The 27,493-nt window shown below is 43.2% G+C and overlaps 1 protein-coding gene across 10 annotated transcripts in view; it reads right to left on the bottom strand.

Moving 5' to 3' along the window:
- Window positions 1-27,493, bottom strand: part of LOC112238108 (voltage-dependent P/Q-type calcium channel subunit alpha-1A) — a 142,949-nt gene that overhangs the window by 56,433 nt on the left and 59,023 nt on the right. For 8 of the 10 annotated variants that reach the window (XM_042307080.1, XM_042307083.1, XM_042307078.1 and 5 more), the window contains 9 exons: window positions 19,067-19,078; window positions 17,055-17,154; window positions 14,257-14,417; window positions 14,004-14,144; window positions 13,479-13,680; window positions 8,988-9,152; window positions 8,304-8,414; window positions 4,617-4,700; window positions 2,512-2,514 (listed from right to left, as the gene is read on the bottom strand). In XM_042307080.1, coding sequence (XP_042163014.1) covers window positions 2,512-2,514; window positions 4,617-4,700; window positions 8,304-8,414; window positions 8,988-9,152; window positions 13,479-13,680; window positions 14,004-14,144; window positions 14,257-14,417; window positions 17,055-17,154; window positions 19,067-19,078 — 979 coding nt within the window. The remainder of the gene's footprint in view (window positions 1-2,511; window positions 2,515-4,616; window positions 4,701-8,303; window positions 8,415-8,987; window positions 9,153-13,478; window positions 13,681-14,003; window positions 14,145-14,256; window positions 14,418-17,054; window positions 17,155-19,066; window positions 19,079-27,493) is intronic. The other 2 variants (XM_042307077.1, XM_042307079.1) reach the window with 2 other exon arrangements.

A 27,493-nucleotide genomic window follows, 5' to 3' on the forward strand; every position in this document is an offset into this window, starting at 1 on the left:
ACAAATTCTTATTTACAATGACGGCCTACCCGGGAACCGTGGGTTAACTGCAACCTTTCGGTAACTGGCCCAACGCTCTAACCACTAGGCTACTTGCCGCCTCCCACTTGAGGCTACCTGCCGCATGTGATAAATTAAATTTGATTTGAGTAGTAGTAGTAGTAGCAGTAGTATGAGTAAGTAGTAGTAGTAGAAGTACTAGCAGTAGTAGTAGTAGTAGTAGTAGTAGTAGTAAATAGTAATAGTAGTAGTAATAGTAGTAGTTAGTAGTAGTAGTAGTAGTAGAAGTAGTAGTAGTAGTAGTAGTAGTAGTTAGTAGTAGTAGTAGTAGTAGTAGTAGTAGTGGGTGCAGGGAACCGTTTTTCTTATAAATACAACCAAATGCACTGATCCTCAAGGCAAATGCACCACCGCACAATATGGAGCTAGCTAGATCACAGCAAGTTAACCACGTGTCAACGCAACGCAGCAAAGCTGACAGCTCTCCTCCACAAGGGATTGGCTCGTTTTAGTCCTGTGACACTATAAAGTCAGGTTCGATTCCATTTCAGTTCACTCAATTCAGGGGATAAAATTAGATAACATTTAATTAATAAAATTGAAAATTGTCCACTGTTGCTTTAAGAGGACTCCTGAATTTCAAGTCACCTCCTGAAATAACAGAATTTACATGGAATTGAACCCAACCTTTCTTGCGTCACAGTCAGAGAAAGGGAAGGGGGAGTGGGGTTCTGAGTTGAAGGACAAACTGCAAATACTGTATATTGATGATATTTAGAAATATAATATATAACTCCATATTCATAGGGCGAATCATACGACTTCGTCTTGCTCAAATTATTACACACTTAATGTTGAAAGCATTTGTAAAAACCGCTACAGAAATAAAACTGTACTTGATCACTGTAAACTATGTGTGTAATGCTCACTGTCCTATTTGATTACTGTAAACTATGTTTGTGATGCTCACGGTCCTATGATGTGCATGGTCCTTCAACCCTCTACCAAGGGAAGGGTTCTGGGTTAGAGAGGGCTTGGCAGTAGGCACATTCAGCTCCCATCAAGAGCATGTTCACTATGGCATTGCAACACAAGCCTATGTGGGTGTATTTATTAGGCTATGTACTGTTGTGTGTGTGTCTATGTGTGTGTAGGTCAGTGTCCATGTATGTCTGGGTGTGTTTAACTTATGTGTCTATGAGTAGTATACGTGTGTGCCATCCCTGCCAGAGACATGCAGTGGGGCAGCATGCACCGTAGCCCGGTCCGCCATGGGTGAAGCTTTAGACCCAGTCACTCTGTGTACTCCTGTCACACCTTACTCCCCTGGCTCTCACAGACACTAGCATGTGTGTGTGTGTGTGTGTGTGTGCGCGTGTGCGTATGTGTGATTGCTTTTAAGGAATGTAAGCAGTGGTGCATGTCTAGTGATTGTGAGAGTATTGTCCAGGCTGTGTCCTAATAGACTTGACCAGCTTCCGTTCCTTTCCTACATTACCACAGATCTGATAGAATACTTTTACAACACATTTGTTCTTCCTTCTCTCCTTGAAATAATCACTGATCGAACATGATCAGATTAGCGAGAGCAGGAGCTCCACCACATAGCTACATAAAGGTAAGTGCCAAAATAGAGGAAACACCAACGTAAAGCGTTGTAGTAGGGTGTTGGGCCACCACGAGCTGCCAGAACAGCTTCAATGTGCCTTGGCATAGATTCTACAAGTGTCTGGGACTCTATTGGAGGGATTTAATGCCATTCTTCCATGAGACAATTCCATTACTCCTGTCTCAGGCGTCGCTCGATTTTCATGCTAAACAAACCATTCAGTGACCACTCATGCCCTGTGGATGGGGGTATTGTCATCCTGGAAGAGGTCACTCCCATCAAGACAGAAAGGTTGAAGGGGATCATTCAGAAAGGCTGTGTATTTATTGCCGTTTACCTTGCCCTCTAAAGGGATGAGTGAACCATGCCAGGAAAAGGCACCCCACACCATAACAGAGCTGCCAGAAGCCTCATTTACTCAAGTGTTTCCTTTATTTTGGATCAGATCAGTCAGATCAGAGCTGTGATCACTTCAAGGAAGGGAGGAAGGAAGGATGCATTTGAACAGTATTAAATCAGAACCTGAAGGGTATTAGGACAATGACTACTGGCCAATTCCAAATTGACCTGAAGCCCCTCTAGGTCTATCACGTGTAGATCTGAAAGCATTGGATTGGTATCAGTAATCTGACAACGAACCCATCCAGATAGGCTAGGTGGAATATTAGCTAAATCCTATCGGATCCTTTTAGATCTATACAAGGGGTAGTCCATTTGGGATTGGTCGAATGTCTCTGTCCGGTGACTGGGAGCAGGAGGTCAGTCGAGTCATCTTGTCAAACCTGGGTCAGAGATCAAAGGTCAGGGGTCACTGCCAGGGTGAGGAGTCGAGCAACATGCATCACCACAGCCACACCAGGAAATGGATGCAGTAATTAAAGTATCTCCAAAAAAGTACAAACCATCTACATGTGGATGTTGCAGATGACATGGTTTATAGCGGCATTTTTGGAGGTTGATTTAACAAAGAGTGCGATTGGCCAGGCCAGGTTTCATGGATGGACACATGGACACATAGTGCATTTTGATTGGATGAATTCGTCAGAAGGGAGAGGGACGAAGTAGTTGCCATTAAGTAGCGTAGAGTTAAAGAAAGCATGTAAAAAAAGATAAAACAGGAAATGAATTTTCATTATGTACACGCATTATTACTGAGTTCAGTTCAGTCATAACACTGCCTCCATACATACAACAGTTCAGTCATAACACTGCCTCCATACATACAACAGTTCAGTCATAACACTGCCTCCATACATACAACAGTTCAGTCATAACACTGCCTCCATACATACAACAGTTCAGTCATAACACTGCCTCCATACATACAACAGTTCAGTCATAACACTGCCTCCATACATACAACAATTCCGTCATAACACTGCCTCCATACATACAACAGCAGGGATATCAACGACTAGGAAACAGATGAAGTTCAAAAAAATATATTATGAAATTACTCCTAACATGAGATTACTCCTAACATGAGATTACTTTTAACATGAGATTACTTTTAACATCCACACACTAACAAGCTTCCAAAGGACTGCGAGGAAAATTAACATGATTGTCAAGTCGTGTGTTTGAATCAGCGCAATGGCAATTACAGCTTTAATTTGAGCTGACCCAAATTAAAGGCTGCTTTGATGGACTACCACTGGACTGATCCAAGAACAGGGCTTGCTTTTTCATGTTCAAAGGTCCCTCTCAATCAAATGGTGTCTCGGACTGATCTGAGGTCAGTTTAGAGAAGAGGAACCAATTCCACCTGATTGTTTTGCCATTAACATCCACTGCCAGTAACACCTGGTAGGACGGCTTATAGAGCATAGTTGGGAACAGGAGTTTTTCCTCACCATAAGAACTGACAGGAAAAACGAGGGTCTAGTTCAAGTCATGTAGTCAGGAAAAACTCTTGCCACTACTAAGATATTATGTAATCATAAAATACATGATATAACATTCTGTCAAAATACTATACCCATTGAAATAAAATCTTATTTAATTTCTATGATTATGCCTGTGGTCACCAACCTTTGTCATGCAGAGCTACATGAGGTTCAAGCTTTTGTTCCAGCCCAGCAGTAACACACCTGATTCAACCAATCAACCAATCAATGTCCCGATGAGGAGTTAAAGGTTTAATCAGATCTGTTGGTGCTGGGCTGGTTATAAACGCATTTGGCTCTCCAGGACCTGGGTTGATAGAGTTTAGGGGTTTTTAATGGAAACAAAGGTATAGCTGTCAGGACTGTCTCAGAGACACACAACATTCAAAAACAATAGTCATATTTCATAATATGGTTTATAAAGGCATTACAACACACACACACTCGCATGCATGCACAAGTGTACGAGCATACACCACATTACCTGCCTGAATAGCTGAATAACTAGTGTGTCTACCTCATTGGCTATCATTCTTCACTATCCAACTGGTTGCTAAGTGGTTGCCTGGCTAGAGGAACAGTCTGATTGGCCAGATTGTTTTGAGGCTGGTTATTTGATTGGCTGTCAGGTTGCCTAGCAGATCAGTAGAGTAGTCTGTGTGTACGTGCGTGTGTGTGTGTGTGCGTGTGTGTGTGTGTGTGTGTGTGTTAGTCTCCTGAGTATTGTCAGTGGTGGCTGGGCTACCATGATCCAGGTCTCTGTGCTCTGCTCTCCACCAACTGGGACAATTATGTAAGGCTTTCAAAATATGTTCATGCTTCACTGAGCAATGCATGATCCTGTACACTACAGTCTCTGCCTTTCTCTCTGCTTCTCTATGTGCCCCTGCTCTCTTTCTATCTGCCCCCCCTCTCTCTCTCTTTCTATCTGCCCCCCTCTCTCTTTCTACCTGTCCACCCCCCTCTCTCTCTCTCCTTCTCTCTACTTGTCTCACTCTCTTTACCTCTCCCCCTTATACTCTCTCTCTCTCTGCCTCTCTCACTCTCCCACTCATACCACTGAACTTGCTGACACACCATTTCCCTTTCCCACTGTTAATTCCCCCTGCCTCCTCACTTACCCCGAGCTCAGTCACTAAAATATCTGTAATGCTGCCCAGGACTGTCACACAGTCAAAAATGTTCCAGGCATCTTTGAAGTAATTCTGTGGGCAGAAGAGAAAGAGGGAGGGGGAAGGGAGTGAGGGAAACAAAGAAAGAGTTGGGAGAAAGGAAAGAGATTGAGGAGAGAAAGGACAAAAAAGTTGAGTCAGTGTCAGACGGCAACAGGACATAGATTAGACGAGATAAAATTAACGCCAGTTATGCCATATTGAAGTCATTCCAGCAGCATATATGACTAGAGTCCTAAAATCCCTGACTCTCCTTTTTATTAGTCTCTCTCTCTCTCTCTCTCTCTCTCTCTCTCTCTCTCTCTCTGCATGTTGGGAGTGTTTGGTGCATGCTGGGAATTGTATGAGCGAGTGCGAGTGTTGTCTGGAGTTTCCTTTTCTTGGTGGTTTGCCTTTTTCTATGCATGATTAAGGTAATTATTGTTTTTATTCTTGTGGTAGTATTAAGTATATTGTATTTGTCGGAATTGCCCTGGTTTTGGAGGGGATGGTGACCCACATGGGGACGTCGCCCCTGTCACTCCGGCACAGCTTTAGGTGTGTTACTGAAGCTACTGTCACTGTGGAGTTTCTGGTCGCCGTACGAGAGAAGGTAGGATACGAGAATGTTGCTTATGCGATGAATAAAGCGGTGGTGGTATTCCTGTTGATCGTATGGTTGAGCATGGTGTACTTCTTAAAGAAGAGTGTCTGGTTGATCGTATGGTTCAGCATGGCGTACTTCTTAAAGAAGAGTGACTTGTTGATCGTATGGTTGAGCATGGTGTACTTCTTAAAGAAGAGTGTCTGGTTGATCGTATGGTTCAGCATGGCGTACTTCTTAAAGAAGAGTGACTTGTTGATCGCATGGTTGAGCATGGCGTACTTCTTAAAGAAGAGCGTCTTGTTGATCGTATGGTTGAGCATGGTGTACTTCTTAAAGATGATGGTCTTGTTGATCGGATGGTTGAGCATGGCGTACTTCTTAAAGAAGAGTGTCTGGTTGATCGTATGGTTGAGCATGGTGTACTTCTTAAAGATGATGGCCTTGTTGATCGTATGGTTGAGCATGGTGTACTTCTTAAAGAAGAGCACCTTGTTGATCGTATGGTTGAGCATGGTGTACTTAAAGAAGAGCGTCTTGTTGATCGTATGGTTGAGCATGGTGTACTTCTTAAAGAAGAGCGTCTTGTTGATCGTATGGTTGAGCATGGCGTACTTCTTAAAGAAGAGCGTCTTGTTGATCGTATGGTTGAGCATGGTGTACTTCTTAAAGAAGAGCGTCTTGTTGATCGTATGGTTGAGCATGGCGTACTTCTTAAAGAAGAGCGTCTTGTTGATCGTATGGTTGAGCATGGCGTACTTCTTAAAGAAGAGTGTCTTGTTGATCGTATGGTTGAGCATGGCGTACTTCTTAAAGAAGAGCGTCTTGTTGATTGTATGGTTGAGCATGGCGTACTTCTTAAAGAAGAGCGTCTTGTTGATCGTATGGTTGAGCATGGCGTACTTCTTAAAGAAGAGCGTCTTGTTGATCGTATGGTTGAGCATGGCGTACTTCTTAAAGAAGAGCGTCTTGTTGATTGTATGGTTGAGCATGGCGTACTTCTTAAAGAAGAGCGTCTTGTTGATCGTATGGTTGAGCATGGCCTACTTCTTAAAGAAGAGCGTCTTGTTGATCGTATGGTTGAGCATGGCGTACTTCTTAAAGAAGAGCGTCTTGTTGATTGTATGGTTGAGCATGGCGTACTTCTTAAAGAAGAGCGTCTTGTTGATCGTATGGTTGAGCATGGCCTACTTCTTAAAGAAGAGCGTCTTGTTGATCGTATGGTTGAGCATGGCCTACTTCTTAAAGAAGAGCGTCTTGTTGATCGTATGGTTGAGCATGGCCTACTTCTTAAAGAAGAGCGTCTTGTTGATTGTATGGTTGAGCATGGCGTACTTCTTAAAGAAGAGCGTCTTGTTGATCGTATGGTTGAGCATGGCGTACTTCTTAAAGAAGAGCGTCTTGTTGATTGTATGGTTGAGCATGGCGTACTTCTTAAAGAAGAGCGTCTTGTTGATTGTATGGTTGAGCATGGCGTACTTCTTAAAGAAGAGCGTCTTGTTGATTGTATGGTTGAGCATGGCGTACTTCTTAAAGAAGAGCGTCTTGTTGATCGTATGGTTGAGCATGGCCTACTTCTTAAAGAAGAGCGTCTTGTTGATCATATGGTTGAGCATGGCGTACTTCTTAAAGCTATGTTTATTCAAGTTACGCAGCTTTTTTCTCCATCAACAAGTGTAACGATTTCGAATGTACCATCGTTTATTCCCAATGAGCTATTGAAGTGTGAGTTAGTGTGTGTCGTTTCAAACACCCAGCTCTGAAACAGGTTATATTGTTTCAAACACCCGGCTCTGAAACAGGTTATGTTGTTTTAAACACCCGGCTCTGAAACAGGTTATATTGTTTCAAACACCCGGCTCTGAAACAGGTTATGTTGTTTCAAACACCCGGCTCTGAAACAGGTTATGTTGTTTCAAACACCCGGCTCTGAAACAGGTTATGTCGTTTCAAACACCCGGCTCAGAAACAGGTTATGTCGTTTCAAACACCCGGATTTGAAACAGGTTATGTCTTTTCGGCGACAGGTGTTTATGTTTTTAGACTCACCGGAGTCTGAAACTCTGGCACATCTGTTCTTACAGTGTCCCAGGTTGGTCGGGATGACTGACCTGATCACTAGCTGGTTCTCTGCTCTGGGAGAGGTTTTCTCTTCCCAACAGTTTATATTTTGGGCCAAAGTACAGGTTTAGTCGAAGAGGTGTAATTCTCTTGCTTAATTTTGTGTCAGGGGCAGCTACATTAGCAATATGGAAGACACAAAATAACAGTATTTGGGGACAGGGGTCTGCGGGTGTGGTGGGAATGCTGGAGGGGATGTTGGCAGCGAGACTGAGGGTTGAGTTTGCCTATTACAAAATTGTTAACAACATTGATCTGTTTATGAGTATATGGGGTATTCAGAGGCTGTTGTGTAGAGTTAGTGTGGAGGAAGATTTGGTGTTGTGTTTTTAATTGATGTGTAACCACGGTTTTGTGAGTGTTTATTGTGTTGAGGGTTCCCAGACTCAATAAAGGTTATTTAAATCTAAAATCATTCTCTCTCTCTCCCTCTTTCTCTCTCTCTCTCCCCCCTCTCTCTCTTTCTCTCTCTCTTTATCTCTCTCTCTCTCCTCTAATTATTCCCCCTCTTCTCCATATATCTTCCCACCACTCTTCCTCAAACGGTCTCCTCTGTGCCTTTCTCCTCTCCTTCACTCTCCTCTCACCCATCCCTCCCCCTATAGCCATTTGTCTCTCTCAATACCCAGGTGACTGCTACAGTACACATAGGTTATTAACTGGGAAAAACAATAATAATCTCTATACATTTATACACATACTACCAGTAGATAGTAGATAGAGAGACAGATAGACAGATCATTAGATTCAATGTAGTTAGTTACATGTAGTTAGCTAGCTGATTAGTTACATTCTCAGATCGCTACAGGACTATACTTTGAGGGCAAGCTTTGGCATGTTAGATTGATAGATTGCTTAGTTAGTTAGTTATATTTAGTTCGTTACATCTAAAATTAATTCCTATCATTGGAAGACGTGTGTGACACACTTACCAGCACTCCAAAGGCGATGATCTTGAGCACACACTCCATGGAGAACAGCGAGGTGAACACGATGTTCAGGTTGGCCAGCACAGCCTCGTAGGCCGGAGAGGCTCCGTCATACTACACACACACACACACGCACACACATATTTGCACAAGCATGCATATACAAATATATGCACATAGACATACACAAGTACACAGAAATGCACAAATACAGAGACAGAAATAAATGCATAAATGGAATATGACAAATATCATCCAAACACACACAGAGACACAGACAACCACAGACAGAGAGGAAGACACATCCAAACACACACAGAGACACAGACAACCACAGACAGAGAGAAAGACTCATATGAAGACAGAGACACTCACACAGGTTAGCACACACAGAGGCAGAAACATTAGTTAAATCAGACAGATAGATAGACAGATAGATAGATAGATAGATAGATAGATAGATAGATAGATAGATAGATAGATAGATAGATAGATAGATAGATAGATAGATAGATAGATAGATAGATAGATAGATAGATAGATAGATAGATAGATAGATAGATAGATAGATAGATAGATAGATTGATAGATTGATGGAGAGAGAGACTTCCGTGTTAAGTTATATGTGTGTGAGTGAAGTGAGGGTATATATGAAGTGATATAACAGGGTGTCCAGGCTTGTTGTACCTTCATCATCAGTACGATAGTATTGAGCGCGATCATAGCCATGATTGTATACTCGAATGGCGGCGACACCACAAACTCCCACATGCGGTACTGGAAGCTTTGCTTGTTCTTAGGCATGTGTCGCGTCAACGGTTTGGCATTAATGGCGAAGTCTATGCAGCCTCTCTGGAAACACACACATACACAGACAGACAACAATGGGTTAATATCTCACTGAAAGTGCTGTGGTCTACTATCCTGATCCTGCAAACCCACAGGATGTGTAGGCTTCTGTTCTAAAGATGAGAAGATATTCAGCAACTCTTGGTAGGACCGTTATGATGGTCCGGACCATGTCATCATATGTCATAACAGCTGACATAACTTGTCATCACCTGTCATAATATGGTCATAACACTGTCATGACCCATATATGTCACCTGTTGTGACATATATTTAATTATTTTATGGCTGGTTATGACACCTACATAAGAGTGTCAAAACCCACATTTACTCAAATTAGTTTTTTTCATTTCTTCCATTTGTTTGAGTTCCATTTGTTAGAAAGTTTGTAACTTAAGTCCTTTGTTGTAATGAATTCTTTAGAGTCATGTTTTTTTGCCATCATATTTTAAATGTTTATTTTATTTTTTAAATTTGATTTCACCTTTATGTAACCAGGTAGGCTAGTTGAGAACAAGTTCTCATTTACAACTGCGACCTGGCCAAGATAAAGCAAAGCAGTGCGACTCAAACAACAACACAGAGTTAAACATGGAATAAACAAGTGTACAGTCAATAACACAGTCCAAAAGTCTATATACAGTGTGTGCAAATGGCGTGAGGAGGTAAAGCAACACATTGGACAGAGTAGCCAGTAACTACAATTTAACAAATTAACACTGGAGCGATAGATGAGCAGATGATGATGTTCAAGTAGAAATGCTGGTGCGCAAAAGAGCAGAAAAGTAAATAAAAACAATATGGGGATGAGGTAGGTAGATCGGATGGGCTATTTACAGATGGGCTACGTACAGCTGCAGCGATCGGTTAGCTGCTCGGATAGCTGATGTTTAAAGTTAGTGAGGGAAATATGTCTCCAGCTTCAGCGGTTTTTGCAATTCGTTCCAGTCATTGGCAGCAGAGAACTGGAAAGAAAGGCGGCCAAATGAGGTGTTGGCTTTGGGGATGACCAGTGAGATATACCTGCTGCTGCGCGTGCTACGGGTGTGTGTTGTTATCGTGACCAGTGAGCTGAGATAAGGCGGAGCTTTGCCTAGCAAAGACTTATAGATGACCTGGAGCCAGTGGGTCTTGCGACAAATATGTAGCGAGGGCCAGCCAACGAGAGCAAACAGGTCGCAGTGGTGGGTGGTATATGGGACTTTGGTGACAAAACGGATGGCACTGTGATAGACTGCATCCAGTTTGCAGAGTAGAGTGTTGGAGGCTATATTGGAAATGGCATCGCCAAAGTCAAGGATCAGTAGGATAGTCAGTTTTACTCGGGTATGTTTGGCGGCGTGAGTGAAGGAGGGTTTGTTGTGAAATAGAAAGCCGATTCGAGATTTAATTTTGGATTTGAGATGTTTAATATGAGTCTGGAAGGAGAATTTAACAGTCTAGCCAGACACCTAGGTACCTGTAGTTGTCCAGATATTCTAAGTCAGAACCGTCCAGAGTAGTGATCGGCCAGGCGGATGCGGACACCGAACGGTTGAAAAGCATGCATTTATTTTTACTAGCGTTAAAGAGTATTTGGAGGCCATGGAAGGAGTGTTGTAATGGCATTGAAGCTTGTTTGGATGTTTGTTAACACAGTGTCCAAAGAAGGGCCAAATGTATACAGAATGGTGTCGTTTGCGTAGAGGTGGATCAGGGAATCACCCGCTGCAAGAGCGACATCGTTGATGTATACAGAGAAAAGTGTCTGCCCGAGTATTGAACCCTGCGGTACCCCCATAGAGACTGACAGAGGTCCATACAACAGCCCCTCTGATTTGTCTGTCTGATAAGTAGTTGGTGAACCAGGTGAGGCAGTCATTTGAGAAACCAAGGCTGTTGAGTCTGTCGATAAGAATACGGTGATTGACAGAGTCGAAAGCCTTAGCCAGGTCGATGAAGACGGCTGCACAGTACAATCTTTTATTGATGGCGGTTATGATATCGTTTAGTACCTTGAGCGTGGCTGAGGTGCACCCGTGACCAGCTCAGAAACTGGACTGCACAGCGGAGAAGGTACGGTGGGATTCGAAATGGTCTGTGATCTGTTTATTAACTTAGCTTTCAAAGACTTTAGAAAGGCAGGGTAGGATGGATGTAGGTCTGTAACAGTTTGGGTCTAGAGTGTCACCCCCTTTGAAGAAGGGGATGACCACGGCAGCTTTCCTATCTTTAGGGATCTCGGACAATACGAAAGAGAGCTTGAACAGACTGGTAATAGGGGTTGCAACAATGGCGGCGGATTTTAGAGAGAGAGGGTCCAGATTGTCTAGCCCAGGTTTTGCAGCTCTTTCAGAACATCTTCTATCTGGATTTGGGTGAAGGAGAAGCTGGGGTGGCTTGGGCAAGTAGCTGCGGGGGGTGCAAAGCTTTTGGCCGGGGTTGGGGTAGCCAGGAGGAAACCATGGTCTCGATTAGTGTGGATTTATCAGTGGTGACAGTTTTACCTAGCCTCAGTGCAGTGGGCAGCTGGGAGGAGATGCTCTTGTTCTCCATGGACTTTACAGTGTCCCAAAGGTTTTTAGAGTTAGAGCTACAGGATGCAAATTTCTGTTTGAAAAAGATAGCCTTTGCTTTCCTGAATGACTGCGTATATTGGTTCCTGACTTCCCTGAACAGTTGCATATCGCGGGGACTATTCGATGCTATTGCAGTCCGCCACAGGACAATGTCACGACTTCCGCCGAAGTCGGCTCCTCTCCTTGTTCGGGCGGCGTTCGGCGGTCGACGTCACCGGCTTTCTAGCCTAGGCGCTCCATTTTTCATTGATCCATTTGTTTTGTCTTGTTTTGCACACCTGGTTTGCATTTCCCAACCACACTGCATGTATTTATTCCTCTGTTCCCCCTCATATGGCTTTGTGTGATATTGTTTGTGTTACGTGTCATGTTTGACTCACCAGACTGGTGTTCGTATATTCTGTGTTTTGTCACGAGGTATGTTTATTTGTTTGAACATAATTATGGTGACTGTTTGCTCGTTTGGCACTTTTGCCAATTGGCTGGAGGTTTTGACGCAGTGGCGTCCGTCTGTTGGTTTCTCCTGCCTCAATAAAGTGTGTGCCTGTTCACAACTCTCTGCTCTCCTGCACCAGACTCTACCAGTACGCACACACCTGACAGATAAATAACTTATGAACATCCTGTGTCACTTTACTAGGACTAAGAAAATGCACTTTATGACACTGTCAATTAGTATTATAACCATCATAATCATATAAGCCAGATAGGCCTATCATGTACATGCCATCAGTCAAAAAGAGGGTGTCTTGTCCTGATCCTGAAATCTGCTCCTGCATTCATCAACAGAGCACTGGGGTAGGTGCATGTCTGACATCAGCGTGTGCGCAATTATAATTATAATTTAACATGGTCAATTTAAAAACAATTATACCCCATACTGTAAACATACTGTTGACACAGTAGGCTGTGGTGTAATCGGATGTTTTGCCTTGTGTGGTAGGTTTTGTGGGTTTCGACACTCTTATATAGGTGTATATATCTCACAATATATGTCACAACAGGTCTAAATATATGACCATATTACAAAAGGTTATGACCGTGTCATAACGTGTTATGTCGCTGGGTGTCAAGTGTTACCGAAGTTTCCCAATGGGCGTAGACATCGATTCAACATCTATTCCACGGTGGTTCAACATCATTTCATTGAAATGACGTGGAAACAACATTGATTCAACCAGTGTGTGAAAATGTATGTTATTGTTACAACCAATGTGTTTCAGAAAATGCCTTCATCAGGCTTTTGTTCTCAGTCTAGAGCTTAAACATTTGACTCAACTATTTGAGACCAGCGGGACTAGGTTACACCACTGGGGGGGGGTTGAACGCCGGCCATCTGTTCTTAAGGAGAGCATGCTAGTCACGGTCCCAACTGAGCGGTCCCAATCTCCCTTGGATGTTTTTGTCACACTCTTAAAAGCCTGGGGTTGTTACAAATAATAGCTACAATTTTAGCGAGTGGCGCAGTGGTCTAAGACACTGCATCCCAGTGACAAAGGAGTCACTACAGACCCTGGTTCAATTCCAGACTGTATCATAACCGGCTGTGATTGGGAGTCCCATAGGGCGGTGCACAATTGGCCCAGCGTCGCCCGGGTTAGGGTTTTTGCCGGGGTTGGCCGTCATTGTAAATAAGAATTTGTTCTTAACTGACTTGCCTAGTTAAATATATATATATTTTTTAAAACAGTATCTTTGCCATCACTTTTTCATGCAATTCTTCTCCAAACTCTCTGCCTTCTCCCTTCCACTCCTGTCCCTCTCTTCTCACCTCGTTTTTCTCTAAACTGTAATCCTCCATCATCTTGTCTCCTTGCTCCTGGAAAGTGATGATGATGAGAGCTACGAAGATATTGACGAAGAAGAAGGGGAAGACCACGAAGTACACCACGTAAAAGATGGACATCTCCATCCGGTACCCCGGGCTCGGGCCCTGATTCTCATAGGTCGCATCCACTGAATGTTTCAGCACCCTGGTGGAAGGTAGAGAGGAGAGAGGGATGGTTAGGATGGGGGGGGTGGGGCGGTTGTGTTTGGCTGGGGGTTGTGTTTATGTGTTTGGGTGTGTGTTTGTGTGTATGTGTGTGTGTGTTTGAGAGAGCGAGAGAGAGAGAGATAGATAGAGAGAGAGAAATAGTTTTGTTTGTGTGTGTGCATGAACATGTGTCTGTGTGTCTATCAGTCTGTGTGTGTGTGTGCGTGCACATGTGTGTGTGTGCGTGCACGTGTGTGTGTGTCTATCAGTCTGTGTGTGTGTGTGTGCGTGCACGTGTGTGTGTGTCTGTACTGTACTTACTGCGGCCACCCCTCTCCGGTAGACACGGTGAAGAGGGTGAGCAGGGCCCAAAGCACGTTGTCGTAGTGGAAATCGTACTTCTTCCACTCCCGCTTCTGCGCCTTCACTTCATTATTCCGCTCATAGACTAGATATTCGCCCCTGGAACACACAACAGATTGTTCATACTTACACTGTGTGTGTGTGTGTGTGTGTGTGTGTGTGTGTGTGTGTGTGTGTGTGTCTACATCATGTGTCCATCATGTCTCCTGACCTGCAATCGCGTTCAAACTCTTTGGACTCGTCAGTGCAGTAGAAGAATCTCCCTTTGAACAGCTGCACGGCCACCACAGCAAAAATAAACATGAAGAGCATGTAGACGATGAGGATGTTCAGGACGTTCTTCAGGGAGTTGACCACACAGTCAAACACAGCCTGGAGACACAGAGATACACAACAACACAGTCAAACACAGCCTGGAGACACAGAGATACACAACAACACAGTCAAACACAGCCTGGAGACACAGAGATACACAACAACACAGTCAAACACAGCCTGGAGACACAGAGATACACAACAACACAGTCAAACACAGCCTGGAGATACAGAGATACACAACAACACAGTCAAACACAGCCTGGAGACACAGAAATACACAACACAGTCAAACACAGCCTGGAGACACAGAGATACACAACAACACAGTCAAACACAGCCTGGAGACACAGAAATACACAACACAGTCAAACACAGCCTGGAGACACAGAGATACACAACACAGTCAAACACAGCCTGGAGACACAGAGATACACAACACAGTCAAACACAGCCTGGAGACACAGAGATACACAACACAGTCAAACACAGCCTGGAGACACAGAGATACACAACAACACAGTCAAACACAGCCTGGAGACACAGAGATACACAACAACACAGTCAAACACAGCCTGGAGACACAGAGATACACAACAACACAGTCAAACACAGCCTGGAGACACAGAGATACACAACAACACAGTCAAACACAGCCTGGAGACACAGAGATACACAACAACACAGTCAAACACAGCCTGGAGACACAGAGATACACAACAACACAGTCAAACACAGCCTGGAGACACAGAGATACACAACAACACAGTCAAACACAGCCTGGAGACACAGAGATACACAACAACACAGTCAAACACAGCCTGGAGACACAGAGATACACAACAACACAGTCAAACACAGCCTGGAGACACAGAGATACACAACCACACAGTCAAACACAGCCTGGAGACACAGAGATACACAACAACACAGTCAAACACAGCCTGGAGACACAGAGATACACAACAACACAGTCAAACACAGCCTGGAGACACAGAGATACACAACCACACAGTCAAACACAGCCTGGAGACACAGAGATACACAACCACACAGTCAAACACAGCCTGGAGACACAGAGATACACAACAACACAGTCAAACACAGCCTGGAGACACAGAGATACACAACAACACAGTCAAACACAGCCTGGAGACACAGAGATACACAACAACACAGTCAAACACAGCCTGGAGACACAGAGATACACAACAACACAGCCAAACACAGCCTGGAGACACAGAAATACACAACAACACAGTCAAACACAGCCTGGAGACACAGAGATACACAACAACACAGTCAAACACAGCCTGGAGACACAGAGATACACAACAACACAGTCAAACACAGCCTGGAGACACAGAGATACACAACAACACAGTCAAACACAGCCTGGAGACACAGAGATACACAACAACACAGTCAAACACAGCCTGGAGACACAGAGATACACAACAACACAGTCAAACAAAGCCTGCCTGAGAGACAGAGATACACAACAACACAGTCAAACACAGCCTGGAGACACAGAAATACACAACAACACAGTCAAACACAGCCTGGAGACACAGAGATACACAACAACACAGTCAAACACAGCCTGGAGACACAGAGATACACAACAACACAGTCAAACACAGCCTGGAGACACAGAGATACACAACAACACAGTCAAACACAGCCTGGAGACACAGAGATACACAACAACACAGTCAAACAAAGCCTGGAGAGACAGAGATACACAACAACACAGTCAAACACAGCCTGGAGACACAGAAATACACAACAACACAGTCAAACACAGCCTGGAGACACAGAGATACACAACAACACAGTCAAACACAGCCTGGAGAGACAGAGATACACAACAACACAGTCAAACACAGCATGGAGACACAGAAATACACAATCAAACACAGCCTGGAGACACAGAGATACACAACAACACAGTCAAACACAGCCTGGAGACACAGAGATACACAACAACACAGTCAAACACAGCCTGGAGACACAGAGATACACAACAACAAAGTCAAACACAGCCTGGAGACACAGAGAAAGACAACAATACAGTCAAACAAAGCCTGGAGACACAGAGATACACAACAACACAGTCAAACACAGCCTGGAGACACAGAAATACACAATCAAACACAGCCTGGAGACACAGAGATACACAACAACACGTTCAGACACAGCCTGGAGACACAGGGACACACAGTCAAACAAAGGCACACAGCCTGGAGACACAGAGATACACAACAACACAGTCAGACACAGCCTGGAGACACAAAGATACACAACAACACGGTCAGACACAGCCTGGAGACACAGAGATACACACAACACAGTCAGACACAGCCTGGAGACACAGAGATACACAACAACACAGTCAGACACAGCCTGGAGACACTGAGATACACAGTCAAACAAAGGCACACAGCCTGGAGACACAGAGATACACAACAACACAGTCAGACACAGCCTGGAGACACTGAGATACACAGTCAAACAAAGGCACACAGCCCATCTGTACGCGACTGGGGCAGATTTAAATAGAGGTTGACGATGAGACAAATAAGAGGTCCAACAGCCTGGACACTGTAAGGTCCTACCTGGGAGAAATGTTTATCAGAATGGGGGATGTGGCTGTTAACAGACAGTAATAAACGTGGTGAGAGTTGAACGTACCTTGAGCTTTGGAAGACGCTTGATAGTCTTCAGAGGTCGCAACACTCTCAGAACCCTCAGAGACTTGATTGTGCTGATGTCTTTCCCCTTACTGCTTCCCCTGTTTCACACACGCGTGCGCACACACACACACACGCACATGCACAGACACACACACACAAACACACACACACAAACAGTCAGAGAGGGAGGGGGCGGCACATGGAGGAAGCTGGCGTAGCCCCTCTTGGTTCAAATAGAAGAGAGAAGAAGTAGTAGGAGAGCATTCCTAGAAGGTAGCTGCTGAGTTCGCTCACTGACAGGAACTCAGACAGGGTTAGTTGACAAAGCATGCTGTATTATGACAGACTACTTCTACAAGGTTAAGTCGCACTGTACTTTCAGCTTTCTGTATGCTGTTACATGCTATATAAACATGGATTGTTCCATTCAAACTACTCTCAACAACTCCAGCACTGTGCAATGCATCATCCAACACTAAGCAAGGTGGCTGAACCCACGGACACATGCACTGAAAGACTGAAACAGTGCAGTCTACTCATGCTGCTTTGAAACCTATAGCTTCCCATGCTGTATTGAAACCTTGTTCTCCATTGATAGCTCGAGGAATGGGGAACTTTTCTACACAGAGACACTAGCTTTACCATTCCCCTCCCGAAGCTGGTTTCATAGCATAGCCCAAACAGCATGACATTGTGTCTTGGTCTTTGGCAAAGACAAACATATTGTGCAGGCATTTCTGGACTGAAATGCCAAGCCAAACCTCTTTCTTTTTTCAGAGGGGAGACTGTGGACATACTAACATGTGTGGGAGTGGACAGGATTCTCTCTGAGTATCTGGTCATAGAGAGAAGAGAGACTAGCCCTTGCACCTGGTTGGTGGAGGTAACCCTGTCCCAATTGCACATAAGATCTGAATGAATAACTAACTAGCTGGCTAGATAACTAGGTGACTAGCTGACTAACTAACAAACGAACTAACTTGCATCTCAGTGAGAAATGACTCCAGATTTCTCCCTGGGTCTTCCCTACTCAGCCTCAGGGGGTAAAAAGTAAGCTGTGACCTCTCCAAGGTCAGGGGTCATGGTGGGGGATGCCTGGGGTCTTCTAGAACCTGCTGCAGCTGCAGCTGTTACATCAGATGTAAGGCTACATACTGGTGGCTGACTGTGTGTGTGTGTGTGTATGTGTGTGTGTGTGTGTGTGTGTGTGTGTGTGTGTGTGTGTGTGTGTGTGTGTGTTTGTTTACACATCTGTTTCTGCACGTGTGTAGGTATGTGTGTGTGTTTACAAAATCTGCCTGCGATAGCGTGTGTGTGAGTGTTTGTTTGCATGGATGCGTATGTGTATGCCTGATCTCCATGAGCAGTATTTCCTAGGACTCACTGCCTCTCTCCGCTGTCTCCATCTGCTCTCTAGCTCCAGCATGACCAGCCCCAAGTACCTGTTGCTATTACTACTGCTGTATCTATCACACTTCCCCCTTCTCTTCACTTGATTCACTTGGTTCACCTATTACTCTGCGTCCTCTGCTCTCTTCATTCTCATTGTCTGTTCTGAGTCACTTATGAGTTGCTTTAGACTTGGTCCAGACTCACACATGAACGATTCACATTTGATTCATGTTGAATTCACTTGAGTCGTATGTTAGTCAGAGCTGTTCCACAGAGAGAGCAGGGTGAACGACAGAGAGAGAGAGAAAGAGAGAGATAAAGACACTTGGGCGACAGTGAGAGAGAAAGAGATAAAGACACTTGGGCGACAGTGAGAGAGAAAGAGAGAGATAAAGACACTTGGGCGACAGTGAGAGAGAAAGAGATAAAGACACTTGGGTGACAGTGAGAGAGAAAGAGATAAAGACACTTGGGTGACAGTGAGAGAGAAAGAGATAAAGACACGTGGGCGACAGTGAGGACGGACAGATTTAAAAAAGAAAGAGAGGAAAGCCGTGTGATCGGAAGGACAAGCAGTCAGAGTGCAGCAGAAGAGAAAGAGAGAGAACACAACTTTACCCGCTACTGCTCCTGTTGGTCCGGAACGGAGAGATCAGAGAGGGTCAGAGACAGAGAGACAGAGGAGAGAGAGAGAGAGAGAGAGAGAGGAGAGAGAGAGAGAGGAGAGAGAGGAGAGAGAGAGAGAGAGAGAGAGGAGAGAGAGAGAGAGAGAGAGGGGAGAGAGAGAGAGAGAGAGAGGGGGAGAGAGAGAGAGAGAGAGAGAGAGAGAGGAGAGAGAGAGAGAGAGAGAGGAGAGAGAGCGAGAGAGAGAGAGAGGAGAGAGAGTCAGAGAGAGGGTCAGAGACAGAGAGACAGAGGAGAGAGAGAGAGAGAGAGAGAGAGAGAGGAGAGAGAGAGGAGAGAGAGGGGAGAGAGAGAGAGAGAGGAGAGAGAGAGAGAGGTAGAAAAAGAAAGAGACAGAGAAGGAGTAAATGTGACAAAGGGAAAAGGACGGGTTTGAAGGAGGAAAAACATCCATATGAGAGACAGAGAAACAGAAAAAAAAGAGTGCAAGCCTACGTTTTGTTAGATCCTTCCCCTCTCACATACACACATATTTTCAACCTCCCAAACATACACACATATCTTCAACCTCCCCAACATACACACTCCTAGCTACCTGTCTGTTTGTCTGTCATATCTTCAACCTCCCCAACATACACACTCCTAGCTAACTGTCTGTTTGTCTGTCATATCTTCAACCTCCCCAACATACACACTCCTAGCTACCTGTCTGTATGTCTGTCATACCTTCAACCTCCCCAACATACACACTCCTAGCTACCTGTCTGTTTGTCTGTCATATTTGAAGCCCATTATCACACACACACACACACACACACACACACACACACACACACACACACACACACACACACACACACACACACACACACACACACACACACACACACACACACACACACACATACAGAGAGAAAACATAACTGGGACACAGCACCAAACTAGTGCCACCATTGACGCTTAACATTAATGATGCTTTAACAATTCCATAGGATCAACTGAGGGGAACATCCATGTTAGTAACCATAGTAACCAATATCAAACCACTTCCCTTCCAGTCATCTGATTGGTCCACTAGTGTAGGCTTGTACCAGTTTCGGCCTATCACTGTCCTGCCTTGGGAAGGGCATTATGTTCAGGCACAGCGGTTCTTCTATTTATTTGAGAGGCATGCAGGATGACGGCACGAGCCCAGATACCACCGATCATCAGGCCAGACAGTGGATGCCAGAGTAATTAGATCAAAATCGTGATACAGATCTCCAATGGGAATACTCGTTCTATCTGCAATGCTGCTTGATTTTGACCAATTGAATAAGGGCACTATCTTTATCTATTACAGTCTGCTTTGGCCCTGTGAGTTTCACTGTTATCTGGCTGATCTATCAGCGTCTCTGTCTGTCTGACTGATCTATCAGAGTCTCTGTCTGTCTGACTAATCTATCACAATCTCTCTCTGTCTGTCTTGCTGTCTCTCTGACTGAACTATCAGAGTGTCAGTCTCTCTGACTGATCTATCAGAGTATGTCTGTCTGTCTGTCTTTGTCTTGCTGTCTCTCTGACTGATCTATCAGAGTATCAGTCTCTCTGACTGATCTACAGTGCCTTGCGAAAGTATTCGGCCCCCTTGAACTTTGCGACCTTTTGCCACATTTCAGGCTTCAAACAAAGATATAAAACTGTATTTTTTTGTGAAGAATCAACAACAAGTGGGACACAATCATGAAGTGGAACGACATTTATTGGATATTTCAAACTTTTTCAACAAATCAAAAACTGAAAAATTGGGCGTGCAAAATTATTCAGCCCCTTTACTTTCAGTGCAGCAAACTCTCTCCAGAAGTTCAGTGAGGATCTCTGAATGATCCAATGTTGACCTAAATGACTAATGATGATAAATACAATCCACCTGTGTGTAATCAAGTCTCCGTATAAATGCACCTGCACTGTGATAGTCTCAAAGGTCCGTTAAAAGCGCAGAGAGCATCATGAAGAACAAGGAACACACCAGGCAGGTCCGAGATACTGTTGTGAAGAAGTTTAAAGCCGGATTTGGATACAAAAAGATTTCCCAAGCTTTAAACATCCCAAGGAGCACTGTGCAAGCGATAATATTGAAATGGAAGGAGTATCAGACCACTGCAAATCTACCAAGACCTGGCCGTCCCTCTAAACTTTCAGCTCATACAAGGAGAAGACTGATCAGAGATGCAGCCAAGAGGCCCATGATCACTCTGGATGAACTGCAGAGATCTACAGCTGAGGTGGGAGACTCTGTCCATAGGACAACAATCAGTCGTATATTGCACAAATCTGGCCTTTATGGAAGAGTGGCAAGAAGAAAGCCATTTCTTAAAGATATCCATAAAAAGTGTCGTTTACAGTTTGCCACAAGCCACCTGGGAGACACACCAAACATGTGGAAGAAGGTGCTCTGGTCAGATGAAACCAAAATTGAACTTTTTGGCAACAATGCAAAATGTTATGTTTGGCGTAAAAGCAACACAGCTCATCACCCTGAACACACCATCCCCACTGTCAAACATGGTGGTGGCAGCATCATGGTTTGGGCCTGCTTTTCTTCAGCAGGGACAGGGAAGATGGTTAAAATTGATGGGAAGATGGATGGAGCCAAATACAGGACCATTCTGGAAGAAACCTGATGGAGTCTGCAAATGACCTGAGACTGGGACGGAGATTTGTCTTCCAACAAGACAATGATCCAAAACATAAAGCAAAATCTACAATGGAATGGTTCAAAAATAAACATATCCAGGTGTTAGAATGGCCAAGTCAAAGTCCAGACCTGAATCCAATCGAGAATCTGTGGAAAGAACTGAAAACTGCTGTTCACAAATGCTCTCCATCCAACCTCACTGAGCTCGAGCTGTTTTGCAAGGAGGAATGGGAAAAATTTCAGTCTCTCGATGTGCAAAACTAATAGAGACATACCCCAAGCGACTTACAGCTGTAATCGCAGCAAAAGGTGGCGCTACAAAGTATTAACTTAAGGGGGCTGAATAATTTTGCAAGCCCAATTTTTCAGTTTTTGATTTGTTAAAAAAGTTTGAAATATCCAATAAATGTCGTTCCACTTCATGATTGTGTCCCACTTGTTGTTGATTCTTCACAAAAAAATACAGTTTTATATCTTTATGTTTGAAGCCTGAAATGTGGCAAAAGGTCGCAAAGTTCAAGGGGGCCGAATACTTTCGCAAGGCACTGTATCAGAGTCTGTCTGTCTGTCTGTCTGTCTGTCTGTCTGTCTGGCTGGCTGGCTGGCTGTCTCTCTGACTAATCTATCAGAGTCTCTGTCTCTCTGACTAATCTATCAGAGTCTCTGTCTATCTGACTAATCTATCAGAGTCTCTGACTATTTTACTAATCTATCAGTCTCTGTCTCTCTGACTAATATATCAGGGTCTCTGTCTCTCTGACTAATCGATCAGAGTCTCTGTCTCTCTGACTAATCTATCAGAGTCTCTGTCTCTCTGACTAATCTATCAGAGTCTCTGTCTCTCTGACAAATCTATCAGAGTCTCTGTCTCTCTGACTAATCTATCAGTCTCTGATTATTTGACTAATCTATCAGTCTCTGTCTAATCTATCAGAGTCTCTGACTATTTTACTAATCTATCAGAGTCTGACTCTCTGACTAATCTATCAGAGTCTCTGTCTCTCTGACTAATCTATCAGCCTCTGATTATTTTACTAATCTATCAGTCTCTGTGTCTCTGACTAATCTATCAGAGTCTCTGTCTCTCTGACTCATCTATCAGAGTCTCTGTCTCTCTGACTAATCTATCAGTCTCTGTCTATCTGACTAATCTATCAGAGTCTCTGACTATTTTACTAATCTATCAGTCTCTGTCTCTCTGACTAATCTATCAGAGTCTCTGTCTCTCTGACTAATCTATCAGAGTCTCTGTCTCTCTGACGAATGTATCAGAGTCTCTGTCTCTCTGACTAATCTATCAGTCTCTGAATATCTGACTCATCTATCAGAGTCTCTGACTATCTGACTAATCTATCAGAGTCTCTGACTATCTGACTAATCTATCAGTCTCTGTCTCTCTGACGAATCTATCAGTCTCTGTCTATCTGACTAATCTATCAGAGTCTCTGACTCTCTGACTAATCTATCAGAGTCTCTGTCTCTCTGACTAATCTATCAGCCTCTGATTATATTACTAATCTATCAGTCTCTGTCTCTCTGACTAATCTATCAGAGTCTCTGTCTCTCTGACTAATCTATCAGTCTCTGACTATCTGACTAATCTATCAGAGTCTCTGACTATCTGACTAATCTATCAGTCTCTGTCTCTCTGACTAATCTATCAGTCTTGGTCTATCTGACTAATCTATCAGAGTCTCTGACTATTTTACTAATCTATCAGAGTCTCTGACTATCTGACTAATCTATCAGTCTCTGTCTCTCTGACAAATCTATCAGTCTCTGTCTATCTGACTAATCTATCAGAGTCTCTGACTCTCTGACTAATCTATCAGAGTCTCTGTCTCTCTGACTAATCTATCACTCTGTCTCTCTGACTAATCTCTCAGAGTCTCTGTCTCTCTGACTCATCTATCAGAGTCTCTGTCTATCTGACTAATCTATCAGATTCTCTGTCTCTCTGACTAATCTATCAGAGTCTCTGACTATCTGACTGATCTATCAATCTCTGTCACTGACTAATCTATCAGTCTCTGTCTCTCTGACTAATCAATCAGTCTCCATCTCTAAGACTAATCTATCAGAGTCTCTGTCTCTCTGACTAATCTATCAGAGTCTCTGTAACTCTGACTAATCTATCAGAGTCTCTGACTATCTGACTAATCTATCAGAGTCTCTGTCTATCTAACTAATCTACCAGTCTCTGTCTCTCTGACTAATCTATCAGAGTCTCTGTCTCTCTGACTAATCTATCAGTCTCTGTCTCTCTGACTAATCTATCAGTCTCTGACTATCTGACTAATCTATCAGAGTCTCTGTCTCTCTGACTAATCTATCAGAGTCTCTGTCTCTCTGACAAATCTATCAGAGTCTCTGTCTCTCTGACTAATCTATCAGTCTCTGATTATTTGACTAATCTATCAGTCTCTGTCTCTCTGACTAATCTATCAGAGTCTCTGTCTCTCTGACTAATCTATCAGTCTCTGACTATCTGACTAATCTATCAGAGTCTCTGACTATCTAACTAATCTATCAGTCTCTGTCTCTCTGACTAATCTATCAGTCTCTGTCTATCTGACTAATCTATCAGAGTCTCTGACTATTTTACTAATCTATCAGAGTCTCTGACTATCTGACTAATCTATCAGTCTCTGTCTCTCTGACAAATCTATCAGTCTCTGTCTATCTGACTAATCTATCAGAGTCTCTGACTCTCTGACTAATCTATCAGAGTCTCTGTCTCTCTGACTAATCTATCAGAGTCTCTGACTATTTTACTAATCTATCAGTCTCGGTCTCTCTGACTAATCTATCAGAGTCTCGGTCTCTCTGACTAATCTATCAGAGTCTCTGTCTCTCTGACTAATCTATCAGAGTCTCTGTCTATCTGACTAATCTATCAGAGTCTCTGACCATCTGATGAATCTATCAGAGTCTCTGTCTCTCTGACTAATCTACCAGAGTCTCTGTCTCTCTGACAAATCTATCAGAGTCACTGTCTCTCTGACTAATCTATCAGTCTCTGATTATTTGACTAATCTATCAGTCTCTGTCTCTCTGACTAATCTATCAGAGTCTCTGTCTCTCTGACTAATCTATCAGTCTCTGACTATCTGACTAATCTATCAGAGTCTCTGACTATCTGACTAATCTATCAGTCTCTGTCTCTCTGACTAATCTATCAGTTTCTGTCTATCTGACTAATCTATCAGAGTCTCTGACTATTTTACTAATCTATCAGAGTCTCTGACTATCTGACTAATCTATCAGTCTCTGTCTCTCTGACAAATCTATCAGTCTCTGTCTATCTGACTAATCTATCAGAGTCTCTGACTCTCTGACTAATCTATCAGAGTCTCTGTCTCTCTGACTAATCTATCAGCCTCTGTCTATCTGACTAATCTATCAGAGTCTCTGATTATTTTACTAATCTATCAGTCTCTGTCTCTCTGACTAATCTATCAGAGTCTCTGTCTCTCTGACTCATCTATCAGAGTCTCTGTCTCTCTGACTAATCTATCAGTCTCTGTCTATCTGACTAATCTATCAGAGTCTCTGACTATTTTACTAATCTATCAGTCTCTGTCTCTCTGACTAATCTATCAGAGTCTCTGTCTCTCTGACTAATCTATCAGAGTCTCTGTCTCTCTGACGAATGTATCAGAGTCTCTGTCTCTCTGACTAATCTATCAGTCTCTGTCTATCTGACTAATCTATCAGAGTCTCTGACTATTTTACTAATCTATCAGTCTCTGTCTATCTGACTAATCTATCAGAGTCTCTGACTATTTTACTAATCTATCAGAGTCTCTGTCTCTCTGACTAATCTATCAGCCTCTGATTATTTTACTAATCTATCAGTCTCTGTCTCTCTGACTAATCTATCAGAGTCTCTGTCTCTCTGACTCATCTATCAGAGTCTCTGTCTCTCTGACTAATCTATCAGTCTCTGTCTCTCTGACTAATCTATCAGAGTCTCTGACTATTTTACTAATCAATCAGTCTCTGTCTCTCTGACTAATCTATCAGAGTCTCTGTCTCTCTGACAAATCTATCAGTCTCTGTCTATCTGACTAATCTATCAGAGTCTCTGACCATCTGATGAATCTATCAGAGTCTCTGTCTCTCTGACTAATCTATCAGAGTCTCTGTCTCTCTGACAAATCTATCAGAGTCACTGTCTCTCTGACTAATCTATCAGTCTCTGATTATTTGACTAATCTATCAGTCTCTGTCTCTCTGACTAATCTATCAGAGTCTCTGTCTCTCTGACTAATCTATCAGTCTCTGACTATCTGACTAATCTATCAGAGTCTCTGACTATCTGACTAATCTATCAGTCTCTGTCTCTCTGACTAATCTATCAGTTTCTGTCTATCTGACTAATCTATCAGAGTCTCTGACTATTTTACTAATCTATCAGAGTCGCTGACTATCTGACTAATCTATCAGTCTCTGTCTCTCTGACAAATCTATCAGTCTCTGTCTATCTGACTAATCTATCAGAGTCTCTGACTCTCTGACTAATCTATCAGAGTCTCTGTCTCTCTGACTAATCTATCAGCCTCTGTCTATCTGACTAATCTATCAGAGTCTCTGATTATTTTACTAATCTATCAGTCTCTGTCTCTCTGACTAATCTATCAGAGTCTCTGTCTCTCTGACTCATCTATCAGAGTCTCTGTCTCTCTGACTAATCTATCAGTCTCTGTCTATCTGACTAATCTATCAGAGTCTCTGACTATTTTACTAATCTATCAGTCTCTGTCTCTCTGACTAATCTATCAGAGTCTCTGTCTCTCTGACTAATCTATCAGAGTCTCTGTCTCTCTGACGAATGTATCAGAGTCTCTGTCTCTCTGACTAATCTATCAGTCTCTGTCTATCTGACTAATCTATCAGAGTCTCTGACTATTTTACTAATCTATCAGTCTCTGTCTATCTGACTAATCTATCAGAGTCTCTGACTATTTTACTAATCTATCAGAGTCTCTGTCTCTCTGACTAATCTATCAGCCTCTGATTATTTTACTAATCTATCAGTCTCTGTCTCTCTGACTAATCTATCAGAGTCTCTGTCTCTCTGACTCATCTATCAGAGTCTCTGTCTCTCTGACTAATCTATCAGTCTCTGTCTCTCTGACTAATCTATCAGAGTCTCTGACTATTTTACTAATCAATCAGTCTCTGTCTCTCTGACTAATCTATCAGAGTCTCTGTCTCTCTGACAAATCTATCAGTCTCTGTCTATCTGACTAATCTATCAGAGTCTCTGACCATCTGATGAATCTATCAGAGTCTCTGTCTCTCTGACTAATCTATCAGAGTCTCTGTCTCTCTGACAAATCTATCAGAGTCTCTGATTATTTTACTAATCTATCAGTCTCTGTCTCTCTGACTAATCTATCAGAGTCTCTGTCTCTCTGACTCATCTATCAGAGTCTCTGTCTCTCTGACTAATCTATCAGTCTCTGTCTATCTGACTAATCTATCAGAGTCTCTGACTATTTTACTAATCTATCAGTCTCTGTCTCTCTGACTAATCTATCAGAGTCTCTGTCTCTCTGACTAATCTATCAGAGTCTCTGTCTCTCTGACGAATGTATCAGAGTCTCTGTCTCTCTGACTAATCTATCAGTCTCTGTCTATCTGACTAATCTATCAGAGTCTCTGACTATTTTACTAATCTATCAGTCTCTGTCTATCTGACTAATCTATCAGAGTCTCTGACTATTTTACTAATCTAT

The sequence above is a fragment of the Oncorhynchus tshawytscha genome, linkage group LG27 (assembly GCF_018296145.1).
Source record: "Oncorhynchus tshawytscha isolate Ot180627B linkage group LG27, Otsh_v2.0, whole genome shotgun sequence".
Taxonomy (NCBI): Eukaryota; Metazoa; Chordata; class Actinopteri; order Salmoniformes; family Salmonidae; genus Oncorhynchus; species Oncorhynchus tshawytscha.